At 46.1% G+C, this 27,373-nt stretch overlaps 2 protein-coding genes and 1 pseudogene across 9 annotated transcripts in view; 2 read left to right on the top strand and 1 right to left on the bottom strand.

Moving 5' to 3' along the window:
- Positions 1-11,056, top strand: part of ZWILCH (zwilch kinetochore protein) — a 39,012-nt gene extending 27,956 nt beyond the window's left edge. For all 5 annotated transcript variants that reach the window (XM_053888930.1, XM_019441703.2, XM_019441706.2 and 2 more), the window contains 5 exons: positions 1,710-1,846; positions 3,002-3,097; positions 4,307-4,419; positions 8,153-8,267; positions 9,346-11,056. In XM_053888930.1, the coding sequence (XP_053744905.1) occupies positions 1,710-1,846; positions 3,002-3,097; positions 4,307-4,419; positions 8,153-8,241 (435 nt within the window). In that variant the 3' untranslated portion in view covers positions 8,242-8,267; positions 9,346-11,056. The remainder of the gene's footprint in view (positions 1-1,709; positions 1,847-3,001; positions 3,098-4,306; positions 4,420-8,152; positions 8,268-9,345) is intronic.
- LOC128773109 (U4 spliceosomal RNA) lies at positions 7,861-7,981 on the top strand (annotated as a pseudogene).
- LCTL (lactase like) lies at positions 9,306-23,522 on the bottom strand. 4 transcript variants are annotated; one of them, XM_053888933.1, is made up of 14 exons: positions 23,413-23,522; positions 22,733-22,890; positions 22,175-22,338; positions 21,472-21,559; positions 21,092-21,201; positions 19,565-19,693; positions 19,368-19,463; positions 17,971-18,025; positions 17,499-17,660; positions 13,607-13,881; positions 12,944-13,070; positions 12,561-12,760; positions 11,052-11,115; positions 9,497-9,612 (listed from the first exon to the last, which is right to left on the bottom strand). In XM_053888933.1, the coding sequence occupies exons 2-14, from the start codon at positions 22,848-22,850 to the stop codon at positions 9,497-9,499; spliced, it is 1,704 nt and encodes a 567-aa protein (XP_053744908.1). In that variant the 5' UTR covers positions 22,851-22,890; positions 23,413-23,522. The 4 variants fall into 4 exon arrangements, with proteins under 4 accessions (XP_053744909.1, XP_053744908.1, XP_019297256.2 ...); XM_019441711.2 differs by having other exon boundaries at positions 22,733-22,872; XM_053888934.1 differs by lacking the exon at positions 12,561-12,760 and having other exon boundaries at positions 9,306-9,612; positions 22,733-22,872.
- Between the last annotated feature and the right edge of the window lie 3,851 nt (positions 23,523-27,373).

Below are 27,373 nucleotides of genomic sequence, written 5' to 3'. Positions count from 1 at the left end.
ATCTCTGGGGGGTATATTCCAAGACCCCCAGTAGACGCTTGAAAGTATGGTAGTACTGAATCCTGTGTATACTATGTCTTTCCCTATACACACTTACCTATCATAAAGTTATGCACAGAGATTATAAGTTAGGCACAGAGATTAACAGCAGTAACTAAAAATAGAACAATTATAATAAACTATAATAAAAGTTATGTGGATGTGGTCTCTGTCTTAAAATCTTACTGTATTGTACTCACCCTTGTGATATTACAAGATGATAAAATGCCAGTGAGATCAAGTGAGGTGAAAGATGTAAGTGTTGTGACCTAGCGTTTGGCTACTGTTGACCTTCCAAGAGGTCTGAAACCATGGAAGGTGAAACCTTGGATAAAGGGGGGACCACCGTACTACAAACTTAAAAGCCTAAATGAACACAGACTTACTGCCTCACAGTTTCCTGGGTTTGGGAATTGGGCACATTTTAGCTGGGTATTCTGCTAAGAGTTTCACAAGGCTGAAATCAAGGTGTCTGCCATCTGCTTGACTAGGGAAAGATCTACTTCTAAGTTCCCCCATTTGTTGTTGGCAGAATTCATTTCCTTGTGGCCTTATGACCAAAGTTCCCATTTCCTTGCTAGTTTTTTGGTCCAGGGCCGGTCTCAGATCTTAGGGATTGTTTTTGGGTCCTTGCCATGTGGCCTTCTCCACAGCGCGGGCAGTTTGTTTTTTCAGAGTCAGGAGGAGAGCATCTCTAATGCTTCACCTTCTTTTAAAAGGCTCACCTGATTAGGTAGGTCATAGTGACAGTCTCCCTTTTGATCAATTCAAAGTCAGTCACTTAGTAACCTAATCATGGAAGCACCATCTGTCAAGTGAAGGAGAAGGGATTATTACAAGATGTGTATTTCAGGTGGTGGGAATCTTGGGGGCCATCATAGAATTCTGCCTACCGTTATTTACCGTGGATTATTTCCTTTGGATGTTTTGTCAGAAATAGGATGAGGTCTGAGTATTTTATGATGCTTGACATACATTGCCAAATTTCTTTTTTCAAAGGGTGGTACCTATTTACCAGTTTCAGATGTGACTGGAAGCTTATCAGTACACTTGATTAATTTCTTGGTACTTGTTACCTGTTTTTAGAGGTGGACACTCCCATCAACCTGGCAAGGGTATTGAAGTTAAGAATTATCTTGTGGATTTGCCAGTCATTCCATCTGGAGAGCTTGGTGGGTAGTATTAGTTACCCACTTGGGCCTCCTTGGTGAGGCAGTTCTCGAATTTGTGTTAACCAGATAATGTAACAGTTTGCTGAGCATGTTCTCAGCGACAATTTTGCTTATAGTTTAGTTTGAGCAGTAGTATTGAAAGGTGGTAAATTCTGTCTGGCTGCCTCCATTTTTTACCCCCCTATTAATTAAGCATAGTTTAGGCTTAGCAAGCATAGCCATATTCTTCCTAAAGATTGCTTTTCTTCTTCTTCTTCTTTTTTTTTTTTAATGTTTATTTATTTTTAAGACAGAGAGTGTGAGCAGGGGAGGGGCAGAGAGGGAGGGAGACAGAATCCCAAGCAGGCTCCGTACTGTCACTGCAGGGCTAGAACCCAGGAGTGTGAGACAATGACCTGAGCCGAAACCAAGAGTTGGACACTTAACTGACTGAGCCACCCAAGTGCCCCAAGATTGCTCGTGCTCTTTAACTCCTTATTTTGCTGTTTTCTGTTCCAGGAATATTTCATAACTCCATCAGTAGATATACAAGAACAGGTGTGTCGTGTTCAAAAACTCCACCATATTCTAGAAATATTAGTCAGTTGCATGCTTTTCATTAAACCCCAACATGAGCTCCTCTTTGCTTTAACACAGTAAGTATTGCTCTTGTTCCTTCCACATAAAAATGTAGTCTCTTATGAAATAGGCGGGGCCAAAATGTGTGCAGTTTTTATTATCAGTTTGGGTAGAATCTGTACACCCTGTCTTCACAGTAGCAGAATGGTTCTGAGCCCCTGTCAGAGGAAGGAAAGGCTTTGGATTCAGAAGGACTCAGGTTTGATACTTGGCTCTAGCATTTTGGGACTTTCTGAGGAAGTTTCCTTTCGCTGCATCTTATTTTCTTATCTGTAAACAGGAACTAATAACTTGAAGTGTTTGTCGTCAGGATGAAATGATGTAATGTGTCTAAAGTACCTGACACCTAATGGGTGCTTCATGAATATTTCCTTCTTCTTTTCTTTATAGCCTTATACATTTGGGCCAAAGTAATCATTGCTAGACCTCCAGTGGTAATTGAACGAAACCAAATATTATTATCCGACTTCTGCCAATAGCACTGCTGTAATTTTAGAGATTCTGCCGATCAGTTTGGCTAGAAACAGTTTGGAATGAGCCTCCTACATGGGTTGCCGGTGTCTTATGTGTATTTGAAGCCTCACGGTCGAAATGAGTGAGCCATCCAGTGGAAGGACTGGGTTTCTTTTTCCCTGTGGAAGGAAATGTACCATTGCCTTTCCCGAATTTAGAATTTGCCTCAGTTGTAAAGGGAAATATTTGAAATTATTATTGTTTACAGAATGTAACATTTATTTTCATTAAAGATGAATAGTGTAAATGAGTTAACTCTTTAATTCCCCAGAATCTGAAAACCATGGAGGCTGTATCTTTGTCTCTCTTTTGATTCTTACTGGTTTTCTTTTTCTGATATCACTTCCTCCCCCACTTAGTTAGGCCTTTACTTTGGCTTAACTTAATAGACCTTCTATTAATTTTTACAAATTGAAAAAAAAATTGAGATATCCTTTCAAAATAAAAAACAACCTAACTTTTTTGTTGGGGGGGGAGGAGGCATTGTTTTTTTGTTTACTGTTGTGGCCCTGAAATTATTCTTCTGCTGTTGTTTTGGTTAGTGGTACTGGGTGAAATGTTTCTCTTATGAGCTTTAGATTACCAGAAAGCCTTTATCTCCAAGGGACATTTTTTTTTCCAGAAGAAGTTCTTTTTTTGTTGTTTTCTGTTTGTTTTAGATCCTGCATAAAATACTACAAACAAAATCCTCTTGATGAGCAACACATTTTTCAGCTGCCAGTCAGACCAACTGCTGTAAAAAGCTTATATCAAAGGTCAGCAATTTAATAATTAAATTATACTTTAAGTCTGGCCATAATTCCTGGGCAACTCCTCTGTCCTTTCCCTGGGGGTCTCGTGACCAAGAGCTGTGCTCCACCTCTGAAACCTTAATCATCTCTGTCCTGCTCTTTGACTGCCATCTGGTAGAGTTCACCCTCTCTCCTCTCCCAGACCTTTTGTCTTCTCTTTTTCTACCACTGGGCCTCTAGTCTTTGATTTTTCTCTCCACTTGTAATTCCTTCACAGTATAGGGCAGAAAGTGTAGGCAGAAGGGAAATGACAGATTGGGAAGAAAGTGATCGGGGTAATGACGACAAGTTGAGGATATGCCTGTGAGGAATGAGAGGGTTTGGGATTGGGGAGGTATGGGACTATGAGGCTAAGGTGACAGATTGGCCATCCACATGGACTCAGGCTGTGTCAAATGATAGGTTCCTCGGCTCTTCCCTCAACAGGTAATGTGCTTGAAATTTCTCTCATACCGAAGCCACTCTGTTTTTACCCTCCCTCTATTGTGTTCCCTCGTAGCCAAACCCTGTCATTCCTTGAAACTGCTCCGGCCGAGATCACTGGTGGCCTTCTAATTACCAAATCCAGTGGACAACTTGCCAGTAAAAGAGTGTGCTTTAACCCCTGGTGTAATCAGCTGGCCCCCCAATTCTTTCTCCTGATGAGTAGGCACTTAGAAGGCTCTTTGGCATTTAACACTATTCCTTTCTTGGATCTCTGTCCCTTTTCTTCATTTCTGTGACACAGCGTTCTGTGTTAATGTTAATTCCACCTCTCTGGTCCTCCTCCAAGGCCAAGAGGAGTTCTCTCTTCAGGGTCTTCCTCTGCCTGCTTCTTGTGTGGCTTTTCACCAGAACTCCACCTTCTGCCTTCTTTTCTTCTTGCTTTCCGTCTTCCCTGGGTGATTGGACTCACACTCAAAGCCTCAATTCCTCTGGGCTAATGAGAATTCATAACTCCCATCGCTAGCTTCTCCTGAGCTTCAGATTCATGTTTCTAAATTAGGTGTAAATCCCCAACTTCAGTGTCCTGTAGGTAGTTCAGACTCAAACCCCGAAATTTAGAGTTGCAACCTGTTCATCTCTTCTTTCTCAGTGCCTCTCACCTGAGGACTTCGCTAATTATGAGTATAAAAGGAAGGAAGGGAATAACTGGGGCTTTTTTTTTCCCTTTGATGTTTCTTCTTTCCTTAGTGAGAAGCCACAGAAATGGAAAGTGGAAATCAGTGGTGGTCAGAAGAAGGTGAAAACGGTTTGGCAGCTGAGTGACAGTGCACCTGTAGACCATCTGAGTTTCCACAAACCTGGTAAAGATGGTTTGTAATCTATTCAGATAAATTCCAGTAGAAAATAAACTGAATCTTTACTGGCACATTATGGTAGCTCTTGTGCCCAGTTTTAAATAATTTTCCTGAACTCTAGGTGTAAAACGTATTTTTTCTGGGGGAAAAAATCACGGGAGAGTGCTGTTTCTCATCCTGGATAGAGGAACTTTTATTAAAAGAGGTCAAGCAATAGGGATACAAGGAGCAAAAATAGATTAGAAGGTTGAAATGCTAGCTCATACTTCACACTTCTGTGCACTCTTTCAGTGATGATATTTCTACCCTGATGTCTTTTCCGGGAGTGCTGGGAAAAGGTTGAGATTTTTTTGTTTATTTATTTATTTTTGAGAGAGAGCACAAGCAGGGGAGGGGCAGAGAGAGAGAATCCCAAGCAGGCTCTGTGCTGCCAGTGCAGAGCCCCGGCGCGAGGCTCGAACTCGTGAAACCATGAGATCAGATCTCAGTCAAAACCAAGAGTTGAACGTTTAACTGACTGAGCTACCCAGGTGCCCTGAGATTTTTTTTTTAATGTGTATTTATTTTTGAGAGGGGGGCAAGCACGTGTGAGCATGGGAGGGGCAGAGACAGAGAGAGAGAGAGAGAGAGAGAGAGAGAGAGAGAGAGAGAATCTCAAGCAGGCTCCGTGAGGTCAGCGCAGTGCCAGATGCAGGGCTCCATCTCGCGAGCTGTGAGATCATGACCTGTGCCGAAATCCAGAGTCGGATACTTAACTGACTGAGCCACCTAGGTTCCTAGGCGCCCTGAGCTTTCTAATGTTCTGTCACAGATGGTCCACATCAGTCAGAGAATGCGTTTGAGCCCTTGGTGTAATAAGCCAGCTCCACGTATTCCTCCTTTAGTAAGCACCTGTAAAACTTTTATTTTCAAGTATGTGGATTGCAAGATTCTGGCCTCTCTTTGTGTAGATTTAAAAGGCTTCATTCAGATATTGCAGTGATTATCTAAAATCATATCTAATCGTTTTTTTGTTTTTTTTTTTAATTTTTTAAATGTTTATTTATTTTTGAGACAGAGGCAGAGAATGAGCAGGGGAGGGGCAGAGAGAGAGGGAGACACAGAATCTGAAATAGGCTCCAGGCTCTGAGCTGTCAGCACAGAGCCCGACGCGGGGCTCGAACTCACAGACTGTGAGATCGTGACCTGAGCTGAAGTCGGACGCTTAACCGACTGAGCCACCCAGGCGCTCCTCATATCTAATAGTTTTAAGACCATCTGAAAAGATTTCAGAAGCCTGTAGTCAACCAGTGCTGGTTATTGAACTACAGAACTCTACAAATAGTTCTAGATTGATACCTTGCAAAATTGTTTCCATGAAAGGTTTATTCTCCCCCAAATATTTTTTGATTCAAGCATGATGGAAACTTCTCTATTCATATGGCTGAATAGTAAAAGCCCTAAAGAAATGGAAAAATTTTCCTGAGAACCATCAGTTAAAATCATCCTGTCTTTTCTAAGTGTGATATGAAACCTGGAGGGTATAAAGCTTGAAAAATCAACCATATAAAATTAGAAAAGTTGCAGCATGACAAAAAAATACCAGAGGCAAAACAAATGATAAACAAGGAAAAGTAATTTGCAGCTCATGTTCGGAAAAGAGGCTACATTGCCTACTACATAAAGAACTTGCAAATCAGTAAGAAAAATATGTTAATAACTCAATAGAAAAATGCAAGTAAGATGAACAGTTTGCCAAAGAGGAAATTCAGATGTCATCTTGAGAATGAAAGCTGCCCAGGCCCACTTATGATAAGAGAAATGCATATTTATATTATAGAGATACCATCTTTTGCCTGTCAGATAAGCAAAGATCAAAAAATTTGTTATCACGGTACTGGCGAGGATGTGAACAGGCAGGCGGTCAACCTCACACGTTACCGATTGAAGTATAAGTTTGCATAGCTTCTGTGGAGGGCGATATCCACCGATATTTTAAAATACAATTTTTGGCCCAGCAGTTTTTTTAGTAGGGATTTATTCCATACATAAAACCAGACATGTGCAAGAAGACCTATGCACAAGCTTATTAAGTGTGGTATTGTTTACAGTATTAAAAGCCTGGAAAAAATATGGAGACAGAGGCATAAGAAAAGGTCTGGAAGGATACAATAAAATTTTAACCCTGAGGTGTGGCATGGTGAGGGCAGGGGTGGTTCCTAGCTTTAGGTGAACATTAAAATCACTTAAGGAGCTTTTAAAGTCTTAATAACAAGACCAAGTAAGTCAGAATCTTTGGAGCTACCGCCTGGACAGCAGTGACTTGTTAAAAAATTCTCCGGGTGATTCCATTGTGCAACTAGTTTGAGAACCACCAATGGAAGCATTTTGTTTTAACTGCAAATGTTGTTTAAAAAGATCTATATTTTATGATTAAAAAGAAAGTTTTAAAGCTGTGAACATATGTGATACGTTTTGGAAAATGCTGTTTTAAATAAATTTTATTACATAAAGATTAAACGTGTTTTATGAGGAAATTCATGCAAGATTAAACACCTTTTTTCAATGATGCTGGATAAGTGCAGTAGAGTGAACGTATCTTCTAGAGTCTTTTTGATGCAGATTACTTCAAAAAGGAGTGAAAGTTATTTTGAATGTTTGAGTTAAAACAATTTATGAATAAATACTTGGTCCAGTGACTCCTATGAAAATAAAGAATTCTTATGAAATCCTATATTTGCGTGCTTGGAAAACCACTCACATACTCCATTTTGGCTAGAATTTTATAACCTCTTCTACCCATCGTATATTCCTGATGTGTTTGTCTAGAAATTATTCTGTCACCTCCAGCCCAAAGCAAGACCCACTGGTGAAGGACGCCCTCATTTGTAAGTCATGGGCTATTCCTACAAAGCCCCAGTTGTAAATGTTAAAGCTCAGTCATGATTTATTTTTTGCCAAAGATTATATGCATTTAAGAGGTTAGGCTTTCTGCTTCATTGGACTGAACTGAGCACTTAGGTCCAATACTAGCTTTTCAAGATATCTAATATTGTGATACTGTTGTAAAACATTGAGATCAAAATCAGGAAGACCTAAGAGAGAAGAAATGTCGGGAAGAAAATAATGATTTGGGGTGAACGGGAGCGAACAACAGCGTCTGGGAGAGTGCTGCTCGCCCTGTGGGTACTCTGCAGGTGATTGTTGATCATGGTGGGAATATGGAAACCAAAATGTTGACCCACAAGAAAGTGAACATAAGCTCATCTAAATGTTAATTGCATTTGTTTTTGAAATACAGCAGTCTTCAGCAGAGAAAAAAAGTGCATATTTGCCTAGCCCTAAGACTAGAAATCTCAAGTAGAAATTGTTTTCCAAAATATATGTTAAGATTGGAAAAAAGAGTTGAACTATAGTGGATGAGGCACAAAAATAGAGCAGTATGTTCCCCAATTAAAAAGAGAATTAAGCTTTGTGAAGTGGCAGTATCGTAGCCAGTGAGATTTATCTGAGGCGCTATTATTGCTAATTGAAAAATATAGAATTAAAACAAATCTGCTTTGTATTTTCTTTAGTCATGTTTTCAATGCATCAAAGTTTACCATTTAAAAGAATTGTCCACCCTGGTTTTTGTCCCCTAAATTCAAAATAGAAGACACATGCCATTCATATTACCTCTTGACTATTATAAAAGTCAGCAGTGTATGTGGTAGAAAAGCCAGCAGGCTGGTAAGCAATTCTGATCTCTATCTGGTTACAGATGTTTCTGAATTAACGTTAAACGGTAGCCTGGAAGAAAGGATGTTCTATACTAACATGGTCACCTGCAGCCAGGTGCATTTCAAGTGAAGTGTGCCGATGGAGTCCTCTGTAAGGTAGTATGTCCGCTTTTTGTTCTCCAGATACTTTGTAGTGTATTAAGTATCTTATGTTCTAGTGTTTTCTACAACAGAAGTATTGATTTAATACATTTGGAATATGGATAATTTTTCAGTAATCATGTAAAAGGCTTATCAGATGTTATTGAGCAATGCACGTCTTTAATTTCCTTTTTACCTTCTGTAGTCAGTAAGCCAGATTAATCTTGAAGCCAGAGAAACGAAAACATATTTTTGAGTGGTAATGTCTTTGCATTTTAAATCTCTATGTATAGTAGAGAGTTTGATTTCAAAAACATTGATGTGAGAGAAAAACCCCGAAGGAGCCTATCGATTGATGTTGAAAGCAGAGTTCTATTAAAAACAAATCTACCCCAGCCCAGTTGTAGGACTAAGCCCCAGATGTAAACACCCTTTTAAAATGTTTAAGATAATATTAACCAAGAAAATTAATGCAATAGCAGTTTCTGCTGTCTTACTGTTTTTGTGTTTTAGAAACAATAGAATCAGGTAATGAATAAAATGTCTCTTATTCTTTCTTAAGTCATGTTTTGTCTCCAAATAAATAGATATTGTTTAATTCTATCAATTTAGCATAGTTAAGAGTAAAATGGACCTTTATTAAAAAAACAAAACAAAACAGAATATCTAGGCACAGAGAAGATATTAGACATATTTCTTTAAGGTACTTTAATGAAGTTAATTACGTTTAGTGGAAGAAAGTTTATCTCAGAAAAGTGTACGTGCTCATTTACTTGGTACCCACCTAATGCGTTTCCCTGGTTGCTTGATAGAATTTAGAACCTGAAGGGATTGTTATTATGTGCAGATGATTGACTGTCCATCCTGTCCATCCTGTGTAGGACAGTGCTAAGATGGCAGTTATTTCCACATGAAAGTAATATTACTGGACAGATTTTTAAAAGGAAAAAAAGTAACAAAATAATTTGTGCACTGTGATTCCTTTTTTGTAAAGTGAAAGTAGATGCATAATAGCAAAATATTAACATTGACTCTGACAGGTGATTTTTACTTCATTCATGCTTATTTTTATTTTCTAATTTTTAAATCGTAGCACAAGCCAAAACAAACAAAACAACAACAAAAAAAACCCATTATCACAGAGCCTGAAACCAGAAATGTATATAAACCTTCAAGGCAGAAAAAGGAGGAATGTCCAGAGGATTCTTTACGAAAGATGGATCTATAAAATGGGTAACCCGGTCTCAGCTCTGGCTCTGAAGGAGGAGCATCAGGAGAACTGCGGAGATTAGTATGCAAAGCGTGCAGACTGTAGGTACCACGATCTCTGTCACCATCTGCATGTGACTTAGTAACGGCTCTGAAACGGGAGAGAGAACACCACAAATGAGAGTGTCGTCATTTTAGTGAATATAGCTTCATCTGGAAAGATTCCCCTGCATTGGGGAAAACTTGGAAAATGGCATCATCCAGCTTTGTAATTAATCTCACTTGCTATAAAAGAGAACGTGGTTCTCTTAACATTATAAAATGTTATTTAAAAACAATTATGTGAGGGCTTTGTAATATCCTTCAGAAAATATGGAATAAAGATTGCCTACATTTGGTTCTTCCGTAGGTACTGGAATAAAGTCTAAATGCGTGTTATACTTGCACTTACCATAAATTAATGTGAGAATATTGACAGCCATGTTCCCTGGTTTCTGTAATTTTCACTGGGGGGATTTATGAAAGGAAAATCCTTGGCAAACGTCTCCCAACCTTTCAAAGATGTTATTCAAAGATGTATCTTAAGAGGTGGAGGAGTTGCCATATTTTTGTGGGAATTCTTGCACTGTTAAGTAAGTATCTTGAAGAGTTGAATAATAAGTGTATTTCACATACGTGATTATACTAATGAACATGTATGTAATTCCTACTGCAGGTTTTGTGCCAGGCACCCTGGCTACGGAGATAAATAAGGCACAGACCCTGCTCCCACAGATTTCATAGGCTCAGCAGTAAATTCTACATCATATGTCTAGGTGATTAAATAAGTTTATTTTGGTTTAAAGGAATATACATCCTTAATATTACCTGGTTATTCAGATGGGAGCAGGGCACAGTGGTATAAAACAGCTATGAAAATAGCTGAATTGGTAGGATTTGTTTGGTCTAGCACTTTCCACCTCCGATACCACATTAAAGATGGGTTTGTTAAAACAGGAAGTATATTTCTCTGATTGCCCTCATAGAGAAAGACCGAATTCAAAGAAACAAATGATCTGTGCTGGCCTTGTTGATGTGTAGATGCGTCTTTGTTATGCCACATCTCTGAACCTTGGGAACCGTGCCTTCCATGAAGTCAGGGACCTTGTTTTATTTATTGCTGTATTCTAGTTACAACACCCCCTAGCTAATAGTGAGTGCTTACTAATTACTTGCTGAATGAGTGAATATAAAATCTGGAGTGTTCTTTGACTTTTCGATGTTTATTCTATTTGAATATGGTTCCATTTTTCCCTCCTTCCACAAAGCCCACTATAACAAAAATAAGTTTATAAGTTGACAGTATGATTCAGAAAAATAAAACTAGAGTGGATACAATATTTCTCTTTTCTGGTAGATTTTTAAAATATTTGAAATTCTTATAAAATAGAAATTTGACATTGCTTCAAAGTGAAGGAAAAAATTCATTTTTAATTGTGTGTTTTGGAAAGATTGACTTCACGTAGATCCACATTTTGAGGTTTTGGTAACATCATTATATGTATAATTATGTGCCTTAGTTGTCAAAGGGAAGGATTAAAATACACTCACCTGCAGCAAGCATCTGATTGTTGATTGCACAAGTTTCCAAGGCTTTGAGATACCAACTTTCCACCTAATAAAAATCCACTAGATAAGTAATGTCATCTTAGACTAATTTTTTGCAGTTTGAAATCTTGTTTTTGTTTTTGTTTTTTTTTTTGAGAGAGAGCCCACGAATGAGGGAGGAGCAGAGGGAGAGGGAGAGAATCTTAAGCAGGCTTCGTGCCCAGCCGAAGATCCCAACGTGGGCTCCATCTCAAGACCATGAGATCTTGACCTGAGCTGAAATTAAGAGTCAGACACTTAACTGACTGGGCCACCCATATGCCCCTGAAATCAGTTTTAAAATAATGTAGGATTAAGACAAATTTAAATCTGCCTGAAGTTTAGTTAATATTTATTGAATACCTATGTGCATCTTTGTGAGGGAGTTTAAAAAAAAAAAAAAAAAAAGAAGTCTTTATTCTTGAGGAGCTTACAATCTAGCGCTTTTCTAGAAACGCCAGACTAGTGAATGCCTATCAGTCACTGCTTCTTTATGGTGCCAGGGGGCTCACCCTAAAAGAATGTTGGTAAACAAGTGAGATTTCTTTTTAGAAATTTTCTTTATGAAGACATTCTAAATTACAATTTTAATTGCCTGTCATCGATAGCAACTTAGCTGGTAGAAACATTTGTAGGTTACTGAAAATGTTTGGTAGGTTTTAAAGGATTATTAATATTAAGATGAATTATTTTTAATCTCACTTTGGAACTAGTGGGAAAAGAAGTGAAAGTTGTGTGGTCATTATACATTTATTTTACTGTTATTTACTATAACTGTTTTCACATATGTTGAAGAGTAAATAGGCAGTATTTATTTGCATTAAAATATAACATTTAGAACATTTAACTAGAAGTCTCTACTGACTGTCATAACCTAAAACATTCAGGATTCGTACATAACTAGTTTGCCCTTCACGCTCTGTGAGTTAGGACTGAATTTTAAAAGTTAGGATTTGGGGTGTCTGGGTGGCTCAGTCAGTTGGGTGTCCAACTTCAGCTCAGGTCATGATCTCGTACTCTGTGAGTTCAAGTCCCGCATGGGGCTCAGAACCTGGAGCCTGCTTCGGATTCTGTGTCTCCCTCTCTCTCTCTGCCCCTTCCCCGCTCATGCTCTGTCTCTCTCACAAAAATGAATAAATGTTACAAAAACAAATTTTAAAGTTAGGATTTAATTTTAAGGCAGGTTTACTCCATTCTAAGCAAATGAGCAAAGAGGTGGCACAAGTTAGGGGAAGAGACAAAGGCCCACAAAACCCTGTTCTCCATGGAGAAGGGAGGAGGGAGTCTCACCACCCTCCTCACCCAAGCTGCTTAGCTCTTTCAAAATCTAGAACAAGTGAGGGGCACCTGGCTGGCTCAGTCGGAAGAGCCTCCGACTCATGATCTTGGGGTTGTGAGTTTGAACCCCACCCTGGCTGTAGAGATTATTTAAAAATGCAGTCTAGAACAAACAACCTCAATAATTTGTCCTACCTCTCTTCGATTGGGAAACCCATTGGCGGTGATAATCTTCTTGTAATATTGAACTGACGCCTTTGGATAGCGTGGCTTATTTCTGTTGTTAAATTCGACATAGTAGAATCCGTATCTGTCTGAATATCCTTTCTCCCATTCAAACTTATCCAACAAAGACCAGGAAGTATACCCTTTGATATTAACACCATCTTTTATAGCTGCAAAGACATTTTGTTCCATTTTTAATATATTTCATTTACTTGGAAACATAATACTGTGAAGATAATTTTAAATGCATTCATTTATGAGATTCAGAAACAAGCTTCAGCCGGTCACGTGTGTTATCAAATTCTGTCCAAGTTAAACAAAATTTGTGAAGACAGTGTTGGTCTATAGCTCACCTTTTAGCATTTCGTTTATGTAGCCTTTAAGGTACTGAATTCTCCACTCGTCACATAATTGAGTACAGTGTAGTTTTTGAGATGCTCCATTTTCTGTCACATAGATGGGAGGGTTGCCGTATTGAGTCTGAAAGTGAGTCATAGTAAGGAATATCTTAAAAATTCCGACCTCCAATTGGGTTGCCGAGTCTGAGGCACATGCGAGCACTGAGTCAAGCCTGCTCTATTCTAATCGAGTGTGTTTAGCATTTAGTGGATGCCAGTTTACACATTTACCTGGAGGTGAGTGTAGACAGGACAAAGTTCATATGAAAGACTACATTTCTCAGTCAATCAGCATCATTGTAGAGAAAATCTACCTCAGGCTGTGTTCTTTCTCACATATTTCAAGTGAGAAGAGCAAAATAAACGTGGGATGAGAATTTGTAGCCACAGGTACATACGTTGAAGCGGTTCCTCATAGCGTTGGCCTGTAAAGCCCGTATCTGGTGGCCTCTGAAGAACAACTAACCGAGTTTGTTTTATTAACTTGAAGATGTAGGCACTCTGACTGATTGGAATTCAAATAAAAACTTAAACTAAAATGTAGGCCCCTGGGCCTAAGCTGTAAGATCATGAATTGGGGTAAAAAGTGCCCGTGAAATAGCCGAATGTGATAATCACCTGAGCGAAGTGGAGAAGCCTCCTAAACCCCCACGGCACAGACACTGGCCACGTCGACCCCAGGTCAGGCCAGTTCGGGTCAACCAGCTCTACTAAGTCACGGTCATTGTGGTAGCTGGGCCCCTGGCGGGAGGGGTAGTTCCTTTCTGTGATGTACCGAGTGGTAAAGTGACCTAATCCCAAGAAATCAGATGTGCCTTTGATGTAGCTCTTCTCCTGGAGCGAGAACACCGGTAGCCTTGACATGTCCAGGCCTTGCTCTGCACTCTTTTTCCCTATTGAGAGAGAAAAATAGAATTTCACCAAGTTTTACTTTCTTACGATTCTTTTGCTGTTCCTACCGTGATCATAGTGGCACGTTGACATAAAAGCTGCCGTCCAGATCCCGGCCTTTGGGATTCGTTTGTATGGAAAATATAACCTTAGCCTTTTAAGCTGGAATTTTAACATTTGAATACTATTCAAAATTTTTAAAGGTTATATTGCGCAAAAGCTATATTTTCAGGGGCGCCTGGGTGGCTCAGTTGGTTAAGCGTCTGACTCTTGATTTTGGCTCATGATCTCAGTTTGTGGGTTAGAGCCCTGCGTCTGCACTGTGTCAGCACAGAGCTCGCTTGGAATTCTCTCCCTCTGCCCCTCCCTCATTCATGGTTTCTCTTTCTCTCTCTCTCAAAATAAATTTAAAAAAATTTAAAGTGATATGTTCCATAGATTACTCAGTAAGTGGTATGCAGGCAACATTGTGGCTATATGGAAAAATGTGGCCTTAGATGCCTATATTCTTAAATACAAAATTGGTAATTTTGCTTGCCTCTGGGAAGAGATGTGGAAGGTCATTGGTGGTGCGGGCCATGGGTGGGGACATACGGTCACATTCACGTACTGTTGTAGTGTAGGCTGGTACGACCTCTGTGTCGGGAAATTTTGTCCTAGCATTTAAAACTGTAAAAGGAGGGGCGCCTGGGTGGCTCAGTCGGTTAAACGTCTGACTTTGGTTCAGGTCATGATTTCGCAGTTCATGAGTTCAAGCCCTGCATTGGGCCTTGTGCTGACAGCTCAGAGCCTGGAGCCTGCTTCGGATTCTCTGTCTCCCTGTCTCTCCGCGTCTCAAAAAATGAATAAGTGTTAAAAAAATTTTTTTTTTTTAATTGGAGAAAGATAGGTCCTTTCCCTGATCATTTCCATATCTGTTCATCCTACCTTTTACTTGCACGTGTAAAAGGATGTATACAGGGATCTTCATTGTAGATTGAGTAGCAAAAGATTGCAAACAAATGTCTCTCGAGAGACTGTTTAAATAGATCTGTATGTCCGTACAGCTCTGTGAAGTCATCAGAATGATGACTATATACCAGCACTATTGCCAACATGGAAAGAATGCCAGGACACATGTTTTAAGTGGAAGATGCAAAGAATTGCGTTTAACAACTACACACAAGGAGCAGCAGTGTTTTTGCCCACATGGGCACAATCCATCTCTGGAAGTATGCTTCCTCCCAGGGGCTGGAAGCAATGAGGAGAGGGAGGGAGGGAAGCTTGACTTCTCACTTTTTACTCTCTGTCTCTCTCTCTCTTTTTTTTTTTTTTTTTAGGTGATAGAAGTTTATCGAATACACTGGAAGGGAGTGGTGGGCAGGACAGCAGAGGAGAGGCTGTCTGCCTGTACTCTCTTGTACTTTAAAAAATTTGAAACCTGCGTGTCTTTGTAGAACGTATGTAAAAAAAAGAAAGAAAGGGGTTTTAAATGAATAAAGAAGACTAACATTGGTATGAGTTGTAAAATAGAAGCATAAAAATGTTTCCAAAGAGGCTATTGGTTTTTAAATGGGTGAAAAGCTTGTATTATCAAATACCTTTATGATCTTAGCGTGTTTTTTTCAGTTACATTCAGTAACTTGAGAAAAACCACCAGGCATTGTCTCTGGACCGTCTAATACAGTAGCCACTGGCTACATGTGGCCATTGGACTATGGCCAGTGTGACTGTATCTCTGGGTCAGTCACACTGAAGGACCACGTTTTTAATTTTTAAAAAACTTAAATTTAAATAGACACAAATGACTCCAGACTCTCATATCAGAAGTCACAGATACAGAACTTCTCTCCATCATCACTGGAAGTTCTGTTGGACAGCACGGGCCTAGAAGTACTTTTGTTCACATATTTATTGTGCTTATAAGATGCCTGGAAGTAATTTGTGTACAAGATTTCTGGCAGAATGCTTTCACTAAAGAAAACATGAACTGCTCAGAGAATCCTTCCGTACACATCATATAAGGAAAAACTCAGCCCGGTTTCCATTAGAGTTACCACAAAATTGGAGTGGACGGAGTCTGGAATTACTGGCCTTAAGCCCAAGAACTGTCCTATGAGCAATAATTCGGCTCCTTTAGTGCCATCCTGCTGTGGCTCCCGCAACGGCCTCCGAGGGTCCCGAGAGTGAATGTGCCGTGTGAATGACGGGCTGTGCCTGCAGAGCGGGGTGCCTGACCCGTCCTGAGGGCTTTTCCTTGTGCACCTTGAGGAAATCCTTCTCGGGATTTTGAACACATGTGCATAGATAGATGTGTCACGGACCTAGTTATTGCCAAGGGATTTTTAGAGATTATTTGTGTAATCCTTCCTTTTCAGATGATAAAAATGACAGCCGAAGAGGTGAGACACCGTGCCCAGAACCGCTCACCGGTTAGCGGCAGAGTCAGAAGATTCCAGGTAAGTCTGATAAGTGGTGCCTTAGAAAGAGACAATTTTGAAGTGTCGACAGTTCTTAGTCAAACATCCAAAATAGCCTTGCCGTGTGAGATTGTAACCTATTTACAATCTTAACCTTGTCTCTTTTTTTAGGGGCACGCAGACCGATACCTCTAAATAAACAGAGATAATACTTTTAGATTTGTGTGGCCAGACACGATTGGCTGCCCCCCAAGTCAGTAGCGCCAGGCCTGTCTTCTTTCTTATCCTCTTCCACATCCTCTTCCAAGGGGCCATATCCTTGATGAGAGTCCTGGCTTCCCCAGCCTCTGAGGTCCTGGTGGTCTAAGGCATTTTCTGGGGCATGTGACAGTTCCATCTCTTGAGGACATCCCTTGTAGGGAAGTTGGTTGTGAGTGGAGGTTTTCTGGGGAGATTTTCCTTGTTCTTAAAAAATGGGTATGCTGGAGCTCTTTCCGTTTTTCTGGAAAGATGTGATGTGGGAAGACATGATGCCTGGAGCTTCTGCAGCCATTTTGTGGCTGATAGGAGCGTTGATGGGCTGGCTAAGGTGCCAGAGTCAAAGATGGAATGAGCCTTGGTCCACAAAGACATCCCTGAAGGCTGGATTACCCGGCCCTGGATCACCTCTTCTGGACTCAGTACCTGGGATGATAAATCCCCTACTTTTCAAGCCATTTTAGTTGGCATTTTCTGTTATATGGCACTTAAAAGCACCCAACTTGATTCAGCCTTGGGAGCTCTATGTGTCTTTATTCTCTTCTCGGACACTGTGGAAACCAGAGCTTGGAAAGCATTCCTCAAGTAATAGAACCAACGATAGAACTGACACGCCCGTGACTGCGTCTTTGACCTGTCTCTCTTACTTCACTTAAAATGAGATGGAGTGGAGTGGGGAGAAAGAGGCAGGACGGCAGAACGCAAAAGAAAGCAGTCCAGAAAATTGCTGTGTTTCCCCCTGGGTTCTGAAACTCCCAATCTCCACGTCTGGGGATGTGTCCTTCCTCCCCTCGCCCCAACTCAAAAAACCAGTTCTCAGTTCCTTGGGGGCTGGGCTATCCCTTGAGTGCCTCACCCAAGCCCAGCGTGTTCCTCCACCCCTGTCTCCCGCCTCTCCACCCCTTCACCTGGGCTCAGTACTGTTGCTGTGGTGCCTGGAACTAAAGTGTGACGTGGCTCACCGATCCGGTCCTTCATGACTTGGGGGTAGTCGCCGGCATAGATGGGGTTGGCAAACCAGCCCAGGCAGAACTGTAGGTATCTCTCGGCAGCTTCTATGTCCTTGGGGCTACTGATGTCCATGGGCTCCCCCCAATCACAGTTTAATGAGATCCCCACCAGACCTTAAAAGAAAAGACAGGGGAGGGGCGCCTGGGTGGCTCAGTTTGTTGAGCTTCCGACCCTTCGATTTTGGCTCAGGTCATTGTCCCGGGGTTGTGGGATCGAGCCTCACGTTGTGCTCCGCACTGGGAATATGGAGCCTGTTTAAGACACTCTCTCTCTCTTTCTCTCTCTCTCTCTCTCTCTCCCTATGCCCCTCTCCCTCACTCTCTCGCTCTCTCAAAAAAAAAAAAAAAAGGGCAGGTGGTGGCAGGGGTGAAGGGTATCAGCCCGCCGGGGGTATGTTCCTAGCATGTGGGTGGTGAGGCTCACCTCGCTGCTTGCCACGCCACGTGCTGTTGTAGGAATGCCAGGCTTGGGCGTGGGCCTGAAAACAGAGGGGTGCATCAGAGGTGCCTGGCTGGCGCACGTCTCCCTCTGTCCTGACCAGGGATCTGATTTGACTGAGAGTCCCAGGTTTTCCCTGGGTCCAGCCTTGATTATCCCAATCCCTTTTCTCCCTTCTTACGACCTCCAGACGCACGTGTTTCCTGTGTTCTGTAGAGAAACTCGGTCTCACTCTGGCACAAACACACAAACCACCTCTTTGTGATATTTCTTGTTTCTAAGATTTTTGCTAAGGCTCCTTGTGTTGTTCCTACTCGTTCTCTAGGTGGTTAACTAGGCAATACCTTTCCCAGAGTTGCTCAGGAAGTTAGGAAAATACCAAGCATCTGGAACAGTCTTAAGACTAGAATTGAAAATGTGCTGACATGCCTTCTCTCCATACTCTCTTGCCGGTGACCCACTGATGCCTTCAGAGCTCTGCCCTTCGAGTATCCACAGTTTAAGGACTCCTATGCCAAGCGTAGAAGGAATGAGAAAGTTCTCTCCCTGACAGGAATTTGAGAGTCTAGTATGTCACTGAGGGGCTCCTTGGCTTCCTGCTTGATCAGATTGTCCCCTTCCACTGAGAGTCCACTGGGACCATCCTGTCATGCCTCACATCCCTGTTCCCTAGGCGACATCGCCTGTACCCTCCTATGTGTCCTGCAGTGTGACCCAGTCCCTCCCCCTTCTAAAGCCTCTCCAGCAGCCTTGTAATACCTGAGTCACCCCAGCATCTCCTCTGTCTCCTTCACTCCCGTGCCCTTACTGAGCTTGGCTGCCCCAAAGAACATCCCCAACACAGCTCTTCCAAGAAGACGCCAGCTTTCCCCTCACACCTCGCATACCTTAGGGTAGTGTCTGCCTTGCTCCTTCCTGCTGCTTCCAAACTATTTCTCCTTCCAAAATCCCAGGTCCTTTGAAGTCCATGCTCTGAGACAAACACTCCTAACTCCTTACCGTTGTCCTTCAACCTCCAGTTACTGCCGCTCATTCATTGAAGACTTTAGCCCCTGGTTCACTGGCGTCCCGCCCCTTCTTCCTGTCACCAGTCCTCACAAGGCTGTTTAGACATGCAGGTGACAAGTTTTCACATGCATGTGATTGTAAGCTCTAGGGAGCAGCCACTCTATTGTCTCAGCAAGTGCCCAGCACTGGATGACCGGGCACTCCCTCCATAAATCCTCGTGGGATGCAAGTGAGTGGTGCGAAGGTGTGGTGGAATATGCTGGAACCGCAGATGACGGAGCTCAGGCTCAGACCCCTGGGGCAGGCTGAGCCGACACTGAGGGTTGTTCCTCTGCCTTGAACCCCACCTTCACTCCCACAAGGACCCACCTCACCTTAATGATATGGTGTGCCGCCTTGTACAGGCCCGTGCCGTGGAGTTGCAAGCCGGGAGCGTGGTGGCCCGTCTCATAGCCTTTTTCTGCCATCGTCTACAGGGGCGGCAAGCGGGGCCCACAGGGCCTGTGAGAAGGAGCAGGAACGCCGTGGTCCGGGAAGGGGGGCTTCCCCCCTGGAGAAGGGCCCTGCTTACCCGAGGGTCACTGAAAGTGATCCAGTGCTTCACCCGGTCCCCAAAGGCCTCAAAGCACAGATCGGCATAATCACGGAAGTAGTTGGCCATGCTCACATTCTGCCACCCGCCGTACTTGACCTGGAGCAGCTGGTGGAGAGAGAAGCAGGTGCCCCAAGGATCTGTCTCCGGAAAAGACTTTTGGAGTCGATAGGCCACGCTCGTGGGAGAAACAAGGGTGATGACAACCACAGAGGCTGTTTAGAGCAACGGAGAGCAAAGATGGGGGGCCTTGGATGTGACAACTTGAGGATGGTGGCCAGCAATGAACCATGAGGCAACATCAGTGTGGGGACATGTCACACCTTATACAAACAAGAGGGAAGGGACAGAGAAGCTGTGAGACTCTCCCGCTTGGAAGGAACGTGATAGATTGAATATTTAAGGACACTGGCCGAGGGGGAGAGGTCTGATCCTGGGAAAAGAACCTCGAATACACATTCAGAAGAAATAAGAGATGATGCAGGATATGGAACCTCTGATTAGGATTTTGAGGGCCGTGCGGACGTCAGGAACCTCAGAAGCTCTATTGTGAGGGGGGGGCTCTGCCTTCTTCAGTGGAGGACTCTCTTCCAACCAAAGGCATCTGCTTGTGAAGGTGGGATTTTCCCAAGATGCATCATTCCACTGAGATTGCCTGGTGGGTTTGAGGGGATGCTAAAGGGCTAGGTTAGTGAAAGCGGGGGAAGAAGCTGGCATGAGGCTTCCGGTTTGTCTCCCTGAAGTCTGCTCCATGGCCCCAGTCCCAGCATAGAGGTCTCCGGTGGCTCCCCTTCCTGCAGAATGATCCCAGTCGCCTTAGCTCGGCAGTCAAGGCCTCCGGGGCCTGGTCCCAAGCTACGCCTCCAAACCTCCATCCCTCCTCCTCCTGCTTGCTCCCCAAACTCTTAATCCCATCACTTGCCAAGCCCCCTCAAACCAGAGCACCCCTTCCACCCCACGCCCAGCACTTTGAAGCAGTGATGGGACCCCTGCCTCTTTCCAACATTCAAGATGTGACCCTGAGGCCACATCTCTGTTCTCTGACCTCCTATGACCTGTGTCACAGAGAGTGACACACACGGCTCCTCTCCCAGGGGCCTTGTGGAATGAAGGAAAGAATTGCTTGAAGAGTGAGGTCTGGCAGTGAGGTTGAGACTCAACAGAAATGGCTTGGGGGGCTGTACTCCTATGATACCAGCTCAGACAAGTACATTAATTATGCCACATCATCAAATCTTACTCAAAAGAGGTTTCTTTTTAGTTTGGTTTGTTGTTTCTAGGCCAAATGTTTTTGGAAAACATCGAAATCTGCTCTCATCACCTGTTACAAACATCAGTTAAACCAGCCCGACGTCCTCCATGGGTGGGTCAGACTTCTTCACTCCTTCCCATCTCCCAGTCCAGACCCCAGCCTCTGCCCCCGCCTTGCCAACCCCAGTCCCCAAATCAGGCTCCCCGTGCTGAGCGGAGCCCCCCGGGCCTCCGTCTGGGCTGCATTAGCCTCACCTGCGGGAGATCCCAGTGGTGCAAGGTCACGACGGGGGTGATGTTGCTCTTGAGGAGGGCGTCGATGAAGTCGCTGTAAAACTTGATTCCCCTCTTGTTCACCTTGTCAGCTGAAGGTGAAATAAGGGGACGTTGGCCTTCTGAAGCACAGTGCTCCTGGGCCCTGTGGCCTTTCTTGGGCCCGAAATCACCCCCAGCCGGCCCGATTCCGGGTCTGATACGACACGGGAGCCCAGCTGCCTGCAGAACCTGTAATGGCTGCTGCCAGAGAAGCCATGTTCCAGGCTGCTCTCCCTCCCCAGCACTCTATAGTGTCCCCTCAAAGCCGACATGGCCAAAAGGACCCGCACTTGGGCTTGGGAGGGGCTGCCCTGTCTCACCTCGGATGCCTGTGGGCAGGAGCCGAGGCCAAGACAGGGAGAATCGATAGTGGTTCACATGCAGCTCCCTCAGCAGAACGACGTCCTCCTGTGCAGACAGGGGTGCCAGGTGGGGAATGGTCACCTAGGACTCTGGGGCGGGGCTCACGCTGCCCCCCTCCCCCCCATGCTCACTCCTCCTCATTCATACAATGGGTGTGAAAGCACCTGCCCCCTTTCTCCTGGGGATATGCCAAGAGTCAACTAAATGCAGGATATGGGGATGCTGTGAGATGTCAATTGGGGTGTTCCTAATAAACTTGGGTGATGAGTCCCCCAAGAAGTCAGCCCAGAGAGGAAAAGTGGGTCCTGAGCAGAGGGACCTCCTCCACGGGGCCAATTCACAAGCAGAGACCAAGGGCTCAGGCTACTGTGGCTTGTAGACCCCAGGGTCATGGCATCAGCCTTCCAGCTGTCCATCACTTGGACTAAGGCCCTGGCTCAGGTGGGGCCCTGCTATCCTTTCCTCCAACGTCTACCCTCCCACCTCTTGCACATCCCCTGCCCCCCAATCCCCAGCCACCAACAGCCCCACCTCTTTTTCCTGAAGTGGACTAGGGGGTGTTTAGCAGAACACTAGATTGACATTGTCCTCCGGGCTCCCCAGTGTGTCACTGTCCACCTCTCAGGTGCGTACTCACCTGCACACACACTCATCACTCACCTGCACTTTGTAGTAACCATCACAAGCCACATCTGCTGTCTCATCCCCAAGCACCTTTCCCTTCCCACTGTGAGTGAAGGCATCCCAAATGCTGGGCCCTTTCCCATCCTGGTCCCAGGCTCCCTCTGTCTGGAAGGCAGAACTGCCCGCGCCCCACGAGAAGCCTGCAAGTAGAGACCTCACACTGGGCCCTGGGCCCCTTCCCACTCCCCACCCAGCACCTGGACTCTGGGCTGTTTGTCCTCAGCCACGGGGCAGGCCCCCTCCCCAGCCGCCTGCCCCCGGCTCCCTACGAGTGGGAACCTATGGGTCCGGGCGAGGGTAGACATAATACATTTAAAACACTTGATTTGCACAGTTTTAGCTGTGATTAACGTTAACTGCCTGTATAGTAAGCTTAAAGAAATCTGTTCGGAGATTCATTTATTTTAGAACAGTACGGAGTTACTTTTCCCATCCTACCTGTCTGGAAACGAAAACACCAAACTCTCTGGCAAGCCAGCCCAAGGTGGGCAAGCTGACAGACAGACGGACAGACCAACAGAGGAATGGACATACCAAGTGGGAAGGTTCCATAGTAGAAGGAGGCCTCTTCTGGGGATCCCTTCCTGGTGGCCCCCAGCCTGGACACCAGCAGTAGCACCCACCAAAGTGGGACAGCCCGCACTGGCTTCATGGCACCCGGCCCTCCCCCATTCCTGAAAAAGCAGCCAGGGCTGGGGGGGGGAGGCAGGTCCCAGCTTGGGGGGGCAAAGGTCAGGAGGGGAGGAAGATGGGACGAGGCGGGGCTGCTCTATCTAGAGAGGTGTTGGCTCTCTCTAGAGAGCTGGGCCCTTGCCCTGCTGGGAGCCACCAGCAGAGGCTGAGGCTGAACACCAGGTCTGATAAAGGAGGAGATGGACACTGGGCTTGGGGGGCTCCGGGTGTGATGCGCAAGGCTCCAAACCACCCCTGCTCCCCGTCTGATGGGGGATACCCAGCCCATACCCTGTGAGAGGCCCTGATTGCATGGGAAGACCACTGCTGCCTTAGGGAAGCTCCACTCGGTGGGGGAGGCGAGACAGCCCCCAGAGCCCCTGCAGCACCCCCACCTATATACCGTGGCGTGTGCAGAGGCACAGACCTCTCCCCAAGCTGGGGATCATGAGCAGGTTGCCGTCCCAGGGCCTCCAGTCCTGAGGATCAGGACGATGCCCTCCCACTGGGATCCCCGCTCTGGTGCAGCCCGGCCAGGTTACCTGGGATCGTCGTGGGTGCCAGACACCCCCAGAGTAGCAGCGGCAGCCAGAGTGCTCTCGGACTGAACCCAGGGCCTGTGTTGCCCCTGAGAGCAGAGCCCAGAGCATAGCGAAGGCTCTGGTTGGGGGTGTGGTCAGTGGCCTCACCTCCCTCTACAAAGAGCTTCAATAGCCCCATTCAGTGGGGAGGGCAGGAATGCTGAGCTGGCCAGTGGGGCCTGAGTCAGCAGCAGGGGCAGCTTGGCCCTGGGGCAGCGAGTCAGCCCCCTCTCAGGGCAGAGGGGCAGAGACCCGTGCCCTCTGGCCCCTTCTGGGCCTGATGCGCCACGTTCCACACACCTTTCGCCTGCGAAGCTCCCGGTGGGGGTGACGTGGTGGGAATCAGCATTTGCAGGCATCTGTGTCCACCTCTCCCTGCTGCCAGAGAGAATTCATGGCAGAAGGTGAAGTTGGTTTTTCTACCTCGCCTCCTCTGTCTGGAACCTTCACTCCCTCGCTCACTCAACCAGAACTGTTGCTGGAAAACCCTGGAGGCCCAGCCCCTGTGGCTTCCCATCCCTGCTGCCCAGGTCCCCCAGTGTGATTCCCTTCACCTCATTCACTTCCAGCTCCCCCGACTTTAACTGAGCCTCTGTGGGGCTCTCTCAGCTGGCTGCCTCGTAGCCCTCTGTGGTTGATGAACCTCTTTCTGGCTGAGTGGCACAGGACTTGGCCTGTGCCCTCCACGGGCTCCATGTCTGGGGAGAAAGGCCGAGAAGGAGAGGGAAAGTGAGGTGGTTCTAAATACTGTACTGAGGGCTCAGGGCTCTGATGGAAGGATAGGACACTGTGGAGGCTCACGGAGGTGGGGCTGGCTTCACAGGAGAGGGGACATTGGACATGACACTTGAAGGCTGCAGAGGTGTTGGCTAGGTGGCATGGAACAGGGAAGGCACGGGAACGGACAGAGAGAACAGCCTGAGCGAAGGCCCTGAGGTGTGTTTGGGGAACTGGGAGTTTGATATCTTCTCTTGCATCTGTCGTGCAGTGCCCAGGTAGGGCCATGTCCTCGGGGTGAGCAGGCCGCGTGGACAGCCACCGGAGCGGCCCTCTCTGCTGGGCGTGGATTGCTGTGGTGTCTGAGGTCAGTGCTTTGCTGTTTGCACCAGGGCTGGTGCCTGCCTCAGCAAGCTGGGGGCTCTGGGGACTCTGCTCTCTGGGCTGAGGTAGGTAAGAAACGTGAAACGTTAAGAGCTGATGTCATCTCTGAAAAATGCCCCCTTCCTGCAGAGCCAGGGGCCCAGTGTTTGTGTTGGAGGGGATGGTCAACTTGGCATGGCCGGAGCTGCCTGGGGCCGTCTGTCTCCACTGTCCCATTCCTGTTCTCCTTTCCACGAGCTCCAAGCCTGGCTCTGGCTGGAAGGACCTGGGTCTCATGGCAGGGTGACTGACCCTTCTACTACTTCTCCCCCTCAGTCCAGGGGCTGCTTGGGTCCAGCCTGAGGCCTGCAGCAACGAGGGCAGACCCTTCCTTTGAGGAGGGGGTGGGTCTGAAGTCCCTGGGGGGCCAGGCCTGGCTGAAGAGCAGGTGTGTTGTGAGGGACCAGAGTTTTGGGCCCTTGTAGCTCCTCCTCTCCCCTCCCTGCAAGGGGCCTCAGAGTTGGGGACCCCTCTTCCAGTAGCCCCTGCTGGACCCAGCACATAACCCAAGCCCTGTGACTTTTAGGAAGTGACTTGGTAAAGGCAGAAGTCCGGGGAGCGCTGGTGGGTGCCAGGTATTTGGGTATGGATATGGGAGGGGCTGAGCTCTGCCTGCTCTGTGGCTCAGGACCCTTCAGAGCCACCTGAAGGGCTGGAGTGGGAAAGCCGCTTAGGATTCAGGAAAACAGATTCCTGCCTCCATGTAGCCAAGTAGCTGTGGGATCCAGTGACGGTGGCTTTCTCTCTGTGGGACTGAGACTCCCTATCTGTAAAATGAGAGCGGCTCTCTCCGGGTCCCGGGGCCCAGTGATTCTTTAGCCCTAGGTGCTAGTCTCTTTTGCTCCAGAGGGTTCTCTAGGCTCCATCCACCGCTACCCCCAGCCCTGCAACCCAACTCGGCCTTGTCCAGACCTGAGCTAAGGGGACAAGTCCCAGGAGACAAAGTTTAATCTTGGCATGCTGTGTGACATTGGGCTACCCATTGCCCCCCTCTGGGCCTTTGTTTCCTCCTCTGTAAAAAAATAGGAGGCTGGCTACCAGCTGTCTGGTCTTCCTGAGCTCTGGGGTTCCATGAAAGAGGCAATAGGCTGTTTTCAGGTTGTTGTGGTTTTGAGCAGCACTGAAGATGCTGGGGGGAAGGTAGGGGGTTTGCTGGGGTGACAGTGGGGCTGCATCACAGGAGCTGGTCAGGAGGTTGTGGTGTGTGTGTGTGTGTGTGTGTGTGTGTGTGTGTGTCTCCAGGGAGTGTTGGGGAGAGGAGCCCATTCCGGGGTGCAGAGTCATCCTGGGGAGCAGGAACACAAGGACAGGAGTGGGGTGCTTGGTTTATAAGGAGCACTCTGGGCCCAAGTTAGACTTCCTTCCTTCCTTCCTTCCTTCCTTCCTTGCTTCCTTCCTTCCTTCCTTTCAGTTAATTTATTTAATTTGAAAGAGAGGGAGCAAGCAAGCGGGCGGGGGAGGGGCAGAGAGAGAGGGAGAGAGAGAATCCCACGCAGGCTCTGCACTGTCATCACAGAGCCCAACGTGGGGCTCGATCTCACAAACCATGAGATCATGACCTGAGCCGAAATCAAGAGTTGGGCGCTCAACCGATTGAGCCACCCAGGTGCCCCCTGAGTCAGACTTTCTTCTGACGATGGAGCAGAGACAAGTTGTCTGTGACAGGTCTTTGGGAGAGGGGGTGGGGGTGGGGTGGAAGGGATGGGGTGGGTGGCAGGTGGAGCAGGAAGGGGCAGTGGTTAGGATCGAAGGGTCTGGAGTCAAATATAACTTTGCATCCCAGCTCAGCATCTGCCAGCTGAGTGTTACATCCAAGTTCCTGAACTTCTCTGAACCGTTTCTCATGCATAAATGGGGCTGACAAGAGGCACCTGGGTGGCTCGGTCGGTTCAGCATCCGACTTTGGCTCAGGTCATGATCTCGCGGTTCGTGAGTTCGAGCCCCATGTCGGGCTCTGTGCTGACAGCTCAGAGCCTGGAGCCCGCTTCAGATTCTGTGTCTCCCTCTCTCTCTGCCCCTCTCCTGCTTGTGCTCTCTCTCTCTCTCTCAAAAATAAATAAACATTAAAGGTTTTTTAATAAATGGGGCTGACAATCATATACCCACTCCCTGGGGTCATGTAAACATTAAATGACACGATAGGTATAAACGCTTACTGCAGTGCCCGGCAGAGAGAAAGTCCCCAGTAAATGATCCCTGTCATCAATACCATCATATTGTCACGGCTGAAACCCTCTTCTCAGGGTGCTCTGGGTGAGGCACAGGGCCTGTGAGGGTAGGTGCTCCCTCATGGTCTGATGAGGGGTTTCCATGATCTGAGAGCTTTGTTTGGGGGATGCCCAAATCCCGCCACACTGTGGGCTCTGCCCCCAGGAGCCAGGCCTCTCTGTCCCTGCTGAAGCGGAGCTCTGCGTCCTAGAACCCCTGTCACTGCCTGTGGGCAAGGCGCCCAGGGGTTCAGTGGATTTGGAGGGCTGCTGCCGGCTCTGGCCGTGTGCACAAACGTAGGGTCTTAGCCTTCCGGGTGTGGATGGTAACTTCCATAGTCCGCTTGGTTTCTGAGTGCCCCACCTCTTCTTATAAAAATAGTCAGGGCACCTGGGTGGCCCAGTCGGTTAAGTGTCTGGCTTCTGGTTTGGGCTCAGGTCATGATCTTGCGGCTGGTGACTTTGAGCCCCACACCGGGCTCTGTGCTAACGGTTCGGAGCCTGCCTGGGATTCTCTGTCTCCCTCTCTCCCTGCCCCTCCCCCACTCGCCCTCTCTCTCCAAATAAACAAATAA

The sequence above is a fragment of the Panthera pardus genome, unplaced genomic scaffold (assembly GCF_024362965.1).
Source record: "Panthera pardus isolate Hobbes unplaced genomic scaffold, ASM2436296v1 HiC_scaffold_24, whole genome shotgun sequence".
Lineage (NCBI taxonomy): Eukaryota > Metazoa > Chordata > Mammalia > Carnivora > Felidae > Panthera > Panthera pardus.
The sequence above is the reverse complement of the archived record's forward strand: the minus strand, read 5'-3'. Positions and strand labels throughout refer to the sequence as shown.